This window comes from Varanus komodoensis, unplaced genomic scaffold, assembly GCF_004798865.1.
Source record: "Varanus komodoensis strain SLA01 unplaced genomic scaffold, ASM479886v1 scaffold1, whole genome shotgun sequence".
Classification (NCBI taxonomy): Eukaryota; Metazoa; Chordata; class Lepidosauria; order Squamata; family Varanidae; genus Varanus; species Varanus komodoensis.
Genome location: NW_025335268.1, coordinates 125,775,440 through 125,789,006, shown reverse-complemented (window position 1 = coordinate 125,789,006; position 13,567 = coordinate 125,775,440). Strand labels below are relative to the sequence as shown.

General features: G+C 43.1%; 1 protein-coding gene across 8 annotated transcripts in view; it reads right to left on the bottom strand.

Moving 5' to 3' along the window:
- Window positions 1-13,567, bottom strand: part of SCUBE3 (signal peptide, CUB domain and EGF like domain containing 3) — a 139,969-nt gene that overhangs the window by 22,082 nt on the left and 104,320 nt on the right. For all 8 annotated transcript variants that reach the window (XR_006416138.1, XM_044444775.1, XM_044444778.1 and 5 more), the window contains one exon: window positions 9,455-9,571. Coding sequence is in view for 7 of the 8 variants with exons in the window: in XM_044444775.1 (XP_044300710.1) it covers window positions 9,455-9,571 (117 nt within the window). In the remaining variant the exon portion in view is untranslated. The remainder of the gene's footprint in view (window positions 1-9,454; window positions 9,572-13,567) is intronic.

Below are 13,567 nucleotides of genomic sequence, written 5' to 3'. Positions count from 1 at the left end.
CAGAACTGTAATTTGAACTAGTAAGTAGAGCAAAGAGTGTTGGGGGTGGGGTTAAAACAAAATGGGGAGGCTCCACTGCTAATCACCTTGTCATTTAGGCAAAACATGTGGCAACTCAATTAACTGATTACTTCTGTATACTGTGCAATCAGTACACATGACACTTTACAGCATGCAAAAAGATAGGGTTCTGCCCCAAGGTGCTTACAAGTTGGTCAAGGTATTGAGAAGACAGGCAGGGAGAAGAAAAGCTAGCCAATTATGAAAGTGGACAAATACAGACAAATTCAGCCCACCCAAGAAAGGCTATTTGCACAGTTGAGTAGCTAAGCATGCTACGGTTTATGGGATCAGGGGTTTGCCATACACGCTTCCCATTCATTATTCTTCTTCTCCATTAGTGGTCTGGTGACATGTGGGTCTTGGTCGAGCTCTGTGCCAGTCATGTTGGTGTTGAAGAGCACTTGGACATCTGCCTGCCATTGTGAAGCTACAGACTTTTGCACACCATATTCAGATAAAGGATCAAGTGAAGTTCCCTTCTCATCTGCTCCCACCCTGTCCCCCTTGCCACCCATTTTTCCTGTCTGCCTTCTCAATCAAGATGTGAAAAATACTTCGCTCAGCTTCCTCTCATATTTACAATTTAAACAAGCACCAAATCTAATAACGGTACCTCTGTGCTACAGCTGGGGTATTTACCTTTAGTATTATTGAATGTGTCATAAATGCCAGGGCTCTCTGGATGTTGTTGGACTGAAACTTCCATTATCTCTCACTTTTGGCAATGCTGACTAAGACTGATGGGAGTTAGGATTCACCAGTATGCTCCGTCCCTAATGTACCAGGATTTTGTTGTTGTTAGTCGCGAAGTCGTGTCCAACCCATCGCAACCCCATGGACAACCAGGATCTTGGTACCAGGATTACCACCCTTCAAATTAACAATAAAAAGTGTAAAACCCTTTCATGGACTAGATGGTAGCTGAGGTCTCAGACTGGCCCCAGTATTCTAATGACATTAGGCCTGCCTTCAGCCTGACTCAGACAAAAGCCTTTTTACCTAATCCTATCCACTTTCTGCCTTGCACCACAATTTCATAGAATTCTTCTGGCAGAGAAAACTTTTAATAAACATTCTGCTATTTTGCTTCACGGAAAATTATTTTCAGACATCTCAATTGCCTACAAGTAGGTGAAAGAAAATGTTATATTTTAAGCACTTGCATTTAGCCCACAGATATATTCAAGCATCTGCTGAAATTCTCTCTTCAACACTATTGTTAAAGAGCCTTGAGGAGTAGCCAGGGGAAGGGCAGGGACATTTGGGGCATTCTCTGTATGTGTTCTAGGAACACTGCGCAACTGTCAGGAAATCCATCTCCCTCTCCATTAATTCATTTAGTGGGTATCACTAGGGAAACTGTTCAGTCACACCCACTGTCTATGAAGGCATCAAGCTACACTACCTCTGTCTTCACCAACAAACAAGACTAGGTAAGCAACAGCAAGTGAAAGATGTTGCCAGACACGCCTTTAGAAAGTCAGTCCACAGGAATGGAGGCTAGAGGAAAATGGAAAGGCTTGGTAGTTCAAATTCAAAAACAAGCTGTGTCAGCCAGTCTGCCAATCCTACCCCTTTTCAGCACCTTCTCTGCTACCCACTTTGCAGCACACAGAACCACATCCATGGAAATCAGTGCTAAAGGTCTAGTATGGAACACACAAACAATGAGAGAGGAAGAATCAAAACAACCCATGAAGGCACAGCTTTGTTCCAAAGCCTTCTCTTACAAATGCTTCAGTATTCCTTCCAGGCTTTGCCAAAACACACTCCCACATAATGGGGCACACCAAGGTCACGGCTTTGCTCCCAACTCCTCTGAGTAGGCTGGGTGCTGACTCATATGGCATTGCCAAGGCATTCTTGGGCTTGGCTCCAGCCCATCCTTCTTCTTTATGTAACTCACTTTCTCCTGTTCTTAGGGAGCCCTGATTTAGAAGATACCATCCTCCTCTTGCGAGAACCATGGCCTGTTCCTTGACACTCTCTAAAGAAGACAGAAGACTTCACAGATGCAGCTTCTTGCAACGACAGAGGGACGGGAAAGCCCCAGTGCTTTCTGAATGTTGCCCTACTTTAGAAGTCAAGGAGAAAAGTCCTGTCCTGAATAGAATATGGTCATCTTCTCCTAAGGGCAGAAGAGAAGAAAGACAGTCCCATCTCATGAGAATCTAAGTAATGCTTCCTGGATCAAAAGCTATCTAGTTCAACATTCTGTTTCTCATGGAGGCCAGCTAGCCATCCCTTCGAAAGCTCTCAAGGCAAGACCTAATGATGATAGCCATTCCCTGTTGTTTCTCCTCTTTTTTGACCAGTCACCACTTACAGACAAGTCATAATCTATAGGTTTACACCTTCCAAAAAGCCTTCTAAAGTTTTAGTGGTATGGCAATCATTACATTCTGAATTTGATGAAAGAGCATAGAACTTTACTGCTTGCTCCTGGCACAGCCATGTCCAACCTGATATTCTGCAGATATGTTGGACTCCACCTTCCATAACTTGCTGGGGGATCCTGGAAGATGGAATCCAACACATCTGGAAGGCATCAAGTCTTGAAAAGCTGCCTTAGCAGATGCTATTCAGACTTACATTGTCAACATGGAACTTCCACTAAGCTAATGATCATTGGAATTAGCTTCACCCAGGGCCAGTCCTATTATCAGGCCAAGTGAAGCAGAACATGATTTGAAGCTGTCTAAGCTAGTAGCTATCAATACATTCTGCATCAAAGCCAACAACTACTCCCCTTCTGGTTTTCCTTTACCATATATGCTAGTTGGACTTCACTTCCTAAAACTTTTTTTTCTGCTCGCTCCTAAGACCCACTTTCTGTTAAATCTCAAATAATTAATTCAGAACAAAGCATCCAAAATTAGGGTTTATGCCAGAATAAGCAGAGACCTTTGGTGCAAATTTAATTTTGTGGGGTCCAGAATATATGTTGCAATGCAAAGTGACAGAGTTATAGTTCTTACTTTTATAATCAAAGAGAGCTTATGCTGTGCACATGAGCTTGGGTTCTCCATGGAATATAATAATGACACTAATTGTATATGTCCAATGTTTTTTTCCTTGCTAAGAAGGCCTTTTCCCTTTAATTTCTGTTCTTTCCTTTTCTTCCCACCCCATGCAATTACACTGAATTCACTGGGGGAACAAAATACTCCCAAAGCTTAGATTAATGTACAACACCAACACTGAAGAACAGTTTAATTGTTTACAGTCTTTGATAAGATTCCTTTGCTGCTTGCAGTATGAATCAGAGAACTGTGCCAAAGAACTCAGGGAACACTGAATGACCAAATTATAACACTCCATAGCAAAGCAAGAGATCTAGTTAAGCTCCAGTACTGCAAGCAAAATTTCTGACAACCAAACACTGCCAAGTTGGCCTTACCTTCTTTTTTCTGTTATGATTTCCAATAATTGTGTCTTCTAAAATGTCTTTTAGTATCATGCTTAACTGAACTAATTCATTATAGGTAGTACTTATATATACTATCTGTCTTTAAGGTGGCTTTCCTTACTGTTCTGTCAAGTGCCCAAACTTTCAGAATACTGAAGAGGAATAGCCAGTTATAAAATGCTGAAAATAAATATGGTTTTGGTGAGGAAAGTAGAGGTGTTGGCTAGTTTAAGAACAGCATACAGGGCCTAGAGAGCCAGTATGGTCTGGTAGTTAGTATACTGGGCTAGGGATCAGGAAATCTGGGTTCTAGTCTCCACTTGGTCATGAAGCTCACTGGGTGACTTTGGGCCAGTCCCTCACTGTCAACCTAAACTACCTCACAGGGTTGTTGCAAAGATAAAGTGGAATTAAGAAGCCACTTTGAGTTTCTCATGAGGAAAAAAGGGATCTAAATGCAGTGTAACAATAATATAATAGCAGCAGCAGCAACAGGGACTAGTGGGGCCAGCCACTGTAGGTAGGAGCTAGAACCTTTCATAGATTCATAGAATAGTGGGGTTGGAAGGGGCTAAGAAGGCCATTGGTGCAGGATGCCAAGTCACACCATCCATTCAGATGACTGTTCAGTTTTGCTCTGTCTCTAACCTTTCTTGGCAACTGGTTCTATTGTTGTATTGCTCAGACAGTTAGGAAGTTTTTCCTGGTACCCAGCCTGAATCTGGTGTGCTGCAGTTTAAATTTGTTAATTGCAAAATTGTTTCAAGGTTGTTGTGATGGTTGAGATGGAGTCAAGGAAAGGAAGAAATAGAGTATTGAGAAAGTGACATGTATCACCTTGTGGTTAGAGAAAGAATCAGTTGTCTTTTGTCACATATACAGTGGTACCTTGGCTCACAAACTTAATCCGTCCCAGGACTCTGGTCGTGACCCAAACTGATCATGAGCCAAGTTAAATTTCCCCATAAGGTTCAATGTAAATAAGGTTAATCCGTTCTGTAACTACATTTTTTAATCAGAAAAATGTGAAGCAAAGTGACAAAGAACAACAAAGATCATGGCCATCTCCCCCTCCCCACCCCGAGCACAAGCACAGCTATCTCCACACCCCCAAAGCATGACAGAGATCGCGCCCGTCATCCCTGCATGCTGGGGGCGGGGGGAGAGACGGGCGTGAACGGGATGTGCTGGGGGATGAAGAGATGGAAGCGATCTTGGCCATCTCCCCCACCCCGCCCCAGCATGATCGCGGCCATCTCCCCACTCAGGTGGGGTGGGGAGATGGCTGCGATCTTGGTCACCACCCAATGTGGAGTTTGCAACCCATGCCAAAATTTTCATGAAATTTTTGTTCGCGACCCGATTTGGTTGTGAACCAAGGCATTCGTGAGCCGAGGTACCATTGTAATTCTGTTGATTAAAAAATCTCAAAATTATGTCTGCTTTGAGTGGCCATGTATTCTATGTTAAAGAAGACAGTCCTCTTTTGAAGGCATTCTCTGATTTAAAAGGCTGCCTAGCCTGAAGTTTGTTTGAAAGTTAAGAACCATAAAAGGGCTAATAAATCATCCAACAACATGCACGGCAAACTCAGGTGAACTGGTCACAGTCTTGCAACCTTCCCCATTATAGTAAGCACAATGCAACATGATCTCTCCTTGTATTTATATTCTTTAAAGTATATTTGCTTGTTTTAAAATCTGCACCTATATCTATATATACATTTGCATGGGCAATCTTTATGCAAATCAATGTAACTTTTGTCCTCTCATTTGATTATGCTTCTTTGGCAATGTAGAAGTGGATACCCTCTGCCCACCTCCCTCTTCAACAGAAGTCCACTCTCTTTCATCTTTCAGAGTTCCAGTTATTCATTTTCTATTAGGATGTATGTACTTTCTATTGTATAAGAGCTTGCAGGCTCTCCCCCATCCCCTTGTAGTTCAATTTATTTCCTCAAGAACTAATGTAACATGTGTATAAAGAATCTGTGCTATCAACTTGAAAGCTCTTATCACAGACAATACCAAAGTAGCAGTGTTGGCCACAACTGAGGATCAGGTGATCCAGATCCAGAAGGATATGGACAGGCTGTGGAAATGGGCAGGGGGCAACAGAATGGCATTCAATGTGGATAAATGCAACGTCTTGCACTTGGGACACAGAAATAGGTGTCACAGGTACAGGATGGGGGACAAGTGGCTAGACAGCAGCACTTGTGAAAGGGATCTCAGGGTACCTGTCAACATGAACATGAGCCAGCAGTGTGATGCGGCAGTTAGGAATGCAAACACCACCCTTAAACGTGGGAGGTGTTGCTACTGCTCTACACAACTCTGGTGCACCCACAACTGGAGTACGGCATCCAGTTCTGGGCTTCACATTATAGGAGAGAGATTGCTAAGAATCAGTTCAGTGCAGGGTCACAAGGATGGTAGCCAAGTTGGAAGGAATGACAAATGAGGAGAGACTGAGAGGACTGGGTCTTTTCAGCCTGGAGCAGATTCCAAGGGAATCTTTTAGCAACTCATAGGTATGTGAGGGGATGTCATGTGGAGGAGGGCCATGACCTGTTCTCTGCAGTGGAGGGCAAGCCACGTTCCAATGGGGCAAAGCTCAAGGAATAGGTTGGATGTCAGAAGTACTTCCTGATGGTTAGGACCCCTAGGATATGGAATGGGCTTCCAAGGGAGGTGGTTGAGGCCCCATCGGTAAGGGTGTTAAAGGAAAGACTGGACAACCACATGTTGGCGATTACATGAGTGGAACTGGCAGGAGCCAGCTAGAGGCTCCCAGAGGCCCTTTCTGACTCACTTTGTTTCTATGTTCAAGTCTGTGTTTGAGCACTAGGCAGTTGAGATCTTTCCCATGTCTTTCCCCTCTACCAAATACTGAGCTGTTAGGTGGAGCTAGGTGTGAATTTGGCCTGCTCTGCCAAAAATTTCATAGGGAGCATATTATAGAAAATGGAGACTGCTGTCCACTCTGGGCATGTGCAGTGAGGTTAGTGCAAGGGTGGGAAGAAGGAGATTTGGAACTACTAGTGGATCTATTGGTGGATTGATGTGCAGCAGTTTGGAAATGATTATTAACTTGATTGCTTAACAAAAGCAACAACAAAAGGATTTCCACCCTGACCTATATCATATTGCTGAAATGAAAAAGGCTTAGAAAGAACAATGACCAAGCTAATTTTTAATGTGAAAGAACACTTTAAATTCTATTCATTGCTTCACTACGGAGGCACCAGTGTAATATGGAGTCTATGACAACATCAAGCCCTCATTTTAGCAAAGGCTTCAACTGCAGTTCAGATTGTACAAAAAGATTAGGTAACTTTGGGTAACTCAGATTTGGTCCCCCCTCTGCAACAAAATACTAGTAATGGTGGAATAAGATTTTCCCAGGCCCACAATCCCTACTTTTTTAGGAAAGTTTCCTGAATCCCTTGGCTATATACATCCCGAGTCGATAGTTAAAAATAAAAAATAAAAAACTCTTTCTTTGCAAGCTACCAATTCAATACAATAATTCTTCATTAACAGGGCAATTAAAAGTGGACAATTTCCCCAAATGACAAAAAAAAAATCCAAATTTCTAGTGATGCAGACACAACCCATTTAGAACTGTCATTCAGTAATGTGATTTCTGTGTCCATGTACCTATAATCCATAGATGTGCTGAGTCTGTTATCAAGTGAAAGTTGGAACAGACTTGGTTGCATAAGCAGAAACAGTTTCATCTCAAAAGAAGAGGTGATTTGTATCTGGCAGCAACAGAATGTTAACACACTTTGGATAGACATCAAATACAGGTCTAAACAATATTTACAAACCTGTGTCTACAAAAATATTGGCATATGAGAAATATGCTGCTTTTCTGTTCTCTGTTTAAATCTTGCACACTGCAATCCATACATTTGCACCAATTTCACAAAGATGGCAAATTTAGCCCACTGGCTACATTTGTGTTTGTAGTTTTCAAGTGGATTTCATTTTGCCAGTCTGTTGTGTGCATACTTTACTTGCGTGTGTGTAATTGCTGCAGTCTGTTTATATATCTGCCTTGATCTGTGTAATCTAGGGCATCTTGAGAGACATAACTCTCCCTTAAATTTACTGTGGCAAGTCACACTGCTGTAGCAACACGCTCCAACAAACCCCTCTACGCCTTCCATCTACCTTTCCATTTTTCATCCTGGCACAACCCCAATCCTCTCCTCCCTCTCTGTTGAGGAACTGTAAAACTTTCTGAAATTCCTTAACACCCACCTCAAATTCTGTGCCAAAAACTCACAGTGGGGATTTCCCCCGTCCCACCCCGCCGGACAGAAGACAAATCATTCTTGTCACCTTGATTACAGGGGCAGACACAAATGTCTGGCCCTGCTGCCCTCTGCGAAGAACAGCAGGCATCTTGTAGCGAACATGATTCATGAAGTATCACCTCACAAAGAGATAACACTGCACCACTTAGGGCTTTTCCACATGAGATGTTTATTGTGCACTTGTGTCCCTCACTCACAGAAGTTTGCAGGACCTGTTGACAACATTGTTGTCCTCCAGGGCCTCTCCTGTGTTTTCCAGCCAGTTGGCGGGTGGGGTTAGAGTGAGAGAAGTCTGATATTAAATTTTAACATGGAACAAAAGCCTCCTGAGAAGTTACAGATCTGCTACAGTGTGGCTATATCACATCACCAACCTTATGGTTGACTAACAGAATATACAGAAAGGTAGAGAAATACAAACCCCTGAATGTGGTAGTGGGTGGGGATGGGGGGAAACCCTATCTAAAGGACACATTTTTCCTTCTGCAGTGAAGATGGAAGAAAAGCATCAGTAAAACAGCAGGTAAACTCTTCATGTAGAGAAGCCCTTAACCAAACAACAGAGTAAATAATTTCCCTTATGATGAAGGTGATGGAATGCTGGTGCTGGATTTAAGATAGGGGTGTAGAACTGCAGGCTCAGGCCATTAATCTGCCCCCACAGGGTTCTCCACATGGCCACACACTCATCTTCTGGCCCCAGACTCTTTCCCCAAATGCTGACTATTCAGTGGCTTCTCAGCTTTTGGTGAAAATTTTCTACTCTATAAGGCTGAAATGCCTCTTCCAAGGCAGAATTACTGGCAGCAAGAGCTTAAACTAAAACATGCTAGTATTTTTGATCCTGCTCTTTCAGCCCCACCCACCCCTGGAATGTGGGCCCCAGAAGCATTTTCAAAATGAAATTTGGTCCTTGAGTTAAAAGAGGTTAAACACCACTGACTTCTGAGATCTCAGTTTGGTCTTTGGCTCACTCACTGGTTTTGGGCAAAACTTGGTTTAATTTCAAGTAGAACAGAAAAAGTTATGCCTAGATTGTTGTGTGGACATAGTAAGTAGAAAACTACAAAGATCTTTGCATATTGAACACTTCTGTATAAATGATAATCTCTACACCTCAAATGAAGGAAAATAAAATCCATAAAACAGCCAACAATTAATGGAAGGGTTCACCATTTAAAGCAGCAGGTTCAATTACTACTGTTGTCAGCCAAAGATCTCAGCAAGACTAGGACAGACTCCTGCCCAAGAACTAAGAGAGTCACTGTTAGTAAGAACAGAGAACTCTGGGCTGTATGGCCTGAAGTTCTGATTTGCTGTTATTGGCAGCTTCATACATTCTGATGTTTACTAATGATCTGATTATCTTTTAGATATTTTTGTACTTTTCTTTTGAGTACAAAAGAAGCTTTGAGACTTCAGCTGTCATAGGAACCAACGCATACATTTAACACTTGAATGAATGAAGATGGACTCTTACATGAAATCCATCTGAAAAAGTCCCTTAAAGTCCAGAGACTCTAGGCTTCAGCTAGATGCAGAAAAATGGCAACAATGCTGGGGAAAGGTAGAAATGTAAAAATGCAGGAAAGGAGCAACAAAGAGGTCACAAAGTTAGCCCAAAGCCCACACAACCCCAACTTTTACACTGATACCTCCACAGTGGGTGAGTCCATACAGGATATAGCCTTTGTGACATAAGCACTGGAAGCTTCCTGGTGTGTTTACACAGATGTGGTCACAGGTTCTGTCAAAGGAGCATTCATCAATATCTGGGAAAAGGAAAAGACACCATAAGTCACATTCCAATAAGTAGGCAGTGCCTCCCTGAGACGAGGATAAGTTTGTTGCCTCACTAGCCACAAATTCTAAAACTGTACCCATTGTCTGGGAAAACATAAACGAATAAATGACTGCTCCATTGGTGTTGTTATATCTTTAATCCAGTCTTCACTGTCACATTTAGACTTCATGAGGAATATTCACATGATCAAGAAATTTTAATTCACATCCATTATGCCTTAATACTCTCCCACTACCAAGCCACACTCAAAACCAGGGAGAGTGAGGTAAAGGTCTGTGAAACTCACTTGGTGACTTTGGACCAGTCATCTCTCTCTCAGCCTAACCCACTGTGAGGATAAAAGGTGAAAACCATTGCTTGTATTCAACCTTTGCCAATGGAGGGAAAACAATGGTGGAATGGTTTCCCCTTCCTCTTGTAGGCCGCTCTCTCCACATCTCTCAGATCTGGTCTGGACAACCCCTGCAGAGGGTTCAGACAGATCTGAAAAGTGTGCAGAGGGTCAGAAGCAAGGGGAGGTTCACTCAGACAAGGTTGGATTTAAGCCCATGAGCTCCTTGGAGGAAGGGTGAGATGAAGCTGGAAAGTCTACATGAAAAGGGGGTTCATTTTCTTCAGTTTTATAATGCATGATTGATGAAATAAAGGTTGTAGACTGTTCTGATGGTTGTAACTAGAGAACCAAGATGGAAAGATGGCAATTATTTCTAATTAATTAACAAAGCATACAAAAGAACAAGCTAGATAATATAGCATAAGATTAAAGCCTACTCATTCCTCTCAGAGCATCTGAGATGAATGGCAAGATTCTGAATCCCAGGATTGCCACAAGAATCCAAAAAGGGAGTGGAAAGACTGGGAATGGGAAGAATGTCTGCAAGTTTCACTGTCTGCACAGTGCGATGCTCAGAATTCGTGCCTCTCTCCCACCAAACACACACAAATTACAAGACTTCTTGGTGGAGTCTTTGCCAGGAGATGCCAGGGCCACCTACTTTTCCCTATAGGGGATTTCATTGGGGCTGGGAGGCACAGTAGGCCATAGCCAGCTTATTGGCTTCATGTTTATCTCATTGGTTTCATTAATTTAATTGGCACCATCTCGTTACAAAAAAGCCATGCAGCCAGAATCTGGATGGAGATGAAAGAGGTCATAGCCTAGCACACAGCAACGCTCCCTGCTTCAACCCCCAACACACACCCAGCTTCCCTAGGGCCAGGTCTTATGAAGTCAGAGTAAAAACACCTGCATTAGATCACATGGTAGCAGATGTCTACCCCAGCCAGCAGGGAGGGGAAAAATTGCAGTTGCTTATCCAGAGAAGAATGTTCTGATGCTCAGCACAGCTGCATACCCAAGCTAGTTGCTTCTTAAGGCCTGATTTGTGACCTGATGTCATTTTAGTCAACAGTGAGGTGAAAGGCAATATTGTTCCTCAAAACCCACCAAGAAACAAGACATGTGTGGAACATTTCCTTTATTGGCAAACACAATCGTGGAAGTCTTGTTTTCCTGAAAAATCTCTATGATTTTTTCTGCTGCTATTGTGGCAAATTCAATGAGGTTTTTGGGGGCCCATGGGGAGGAACCAGAGCTCTGTGGATGAAGAACACTTTGCAGGTGGAAAGCTTTAAATATAATCCCCATCATCCCTAAGTAGGGTTAAGAAGCATTGTGATCTGAAACCCCGGAGAGCCGCCAATCAGTGTCAACAATACTGGGTTATACGGCCCTGTGATCTGAATCATTATAAGGTTTCCTAGGTTTTGGAGTCCTTATGAGGCTGCATGTAACTCATGAGCCTGCTAATGGCTACTCCATGTACAGAGAAAGGCCATTTCCTATTTCCTATTGGACTATACTAAGGAAACGTATAGGAAGGTGGGGTTAACGTAGCAGCCACAGATTAGACACTTTTGGGATATGCGGGTAATTGGGGAATACCTCTCTTTTCCAACAGGCCTTTGGTGGTCTTTGAGAATTTTGAGTTTAATCTTCATGCAGCTATACAGTGGTACTTCGGCTCACGAATGCCTTGATTCACGACCAAATCGGGTCGTGAACAAAAATTCTATGAAAATTTTGACGTGGGTCGCAAACTCTGCATTGGGTGGCGACCAAGATCACAGCCATCTCCCCACCCCCCCAAGTGCAGAGAAGACGTGTGTGATCACGGGCGCGCTCCTGCAGGAAAGACGGGCGCAATCTTGGCCATTCCCCACCCCCAACCAGCACGATCACAGCCATCTCCCCCCTCCCCCGAGTGGGGAGATGGCTGTGATCGTGCTGGGGGTGGGGGGGGAGATCCATCTCTCCCTCCCCCAGTGCGCCCCGTTTGCACCCATCTCTCCCTCCCCCAGCATGCCCCATTCGTGCCCATCTCTCCCTCCACCAGTACGCCTGCGATCGCACCCTTCTCTCCCTCCGCATCCCCCAGCGCGATGGGATGCCAGGTGCGTGCAGGAATGACGGGCGTGATCTCGGTCATGCAGGGATGACAGGCATGATCTCGGTTGTGCTGGGGGGGCGGCGGGGAGATGGCCGCACTTCTGTTTGGGGGGGGGGGGGGAGATGGCCACAATCTTTGTTGTTCTTTGTCACTTTGCTTCACATTTTTCTGATTAAAAAAAATAGTTACAGAACGGATTAACCTTATTTACAATGAACCTTATGGGGAAATTTAACTTGCCCCATGACCTATTTGGGTCACGACCAGAGTCCTGGAACGGATTAAGTTCATGAGCCATGGTACCACTGTAAATGAAATTATTAGAGATATTTATTTTGTAATGCAATTAATCAAGTTCATATAGTATGAGTGTATTTTAATTGTTTTTCACAAAACATCTTGAGGGCATTCACATGAAAGGCTGGCATCTAAATTTAAATGAATAAACAGACTGGCTATGTTAGAGCATGGAGACACATTTATTATAGCTTCCCTGGCCCTACCCAAATTAAAATGCCAATTGTTGTTCTTTCATGTAGCCCGTATACTCAGAAGCAGAAATAGGAATAAACATTGGCACTCCATCTTAGCATGGTCTCCTCGATCTTGTCTTGAGTTCAGCACCCGCTGTCATTTTTGAACACTGAGCTGTTGACTTTCCAAAAATCTATTACATACCTTCTAGTCTGAATTTTTTAACCCAGAATGGAATTTAGCAAATATGCTACTAAATGTGAGGTTCTTCCGCTGCCCTGTTAGGATCAACAACTTTATAGAGGCAGGCTGGTTCTTATTTAAAAGTTCGATTTGCAGAATTGGGATTAAAAAATATTTAACCCACCTCCTATATACATTATTTGTGATCCAATTTATAGATTACAACTACTGCACAAGCACAGCCTGCTTTCCTTACAACTATTGCACAAGCATAGCCTGCTTTGCTGTACCCTGGCTGCCAGGTATTGTAAGGACTCTCTTAATTTTCAATTTAGAGTAGGTCTTAATTGTATATTTCTGTTTCTTCACATTCATTCATGCTATGTAAGATAAACTGGGTCTCCATACGTGGGCAAATATGTGGGTCCCAAAGGATGGGGGAATGGACATTTTCTGAGAAGTGTCTATGGGCAGGAGTGATGTACTTAATGCTTTGCCTCATTGGCTGATTTTCCCACAAAACTCCTTCTGTCATTTTTTCCTAGCTATGCTCCAAGAAGTAAAATTAGCTTTCCTGATGATGGGAGTAGGAAGGAGAACGGCCTATGGCAACCTCCTGAAACTCTGTGCCTCTAGATGTGTTGGACTGTATCTCCATTATTGCAAGCCAGAGAAGACTGGCCTGTAGGGAATGCTGGCAGGCAATTAAATATCTGCCCCCGCCCCCCCGCCCTGGCATATGCACCAAATTTGAAGATATGTGTTTGCTGAAGTAAAGTCCATGGGCTTTAAACTATGTTTTAAAGCCAGAAAACCAATGTTTTAAAGTTTTTAGAGCTATGAATTACAATTCATCT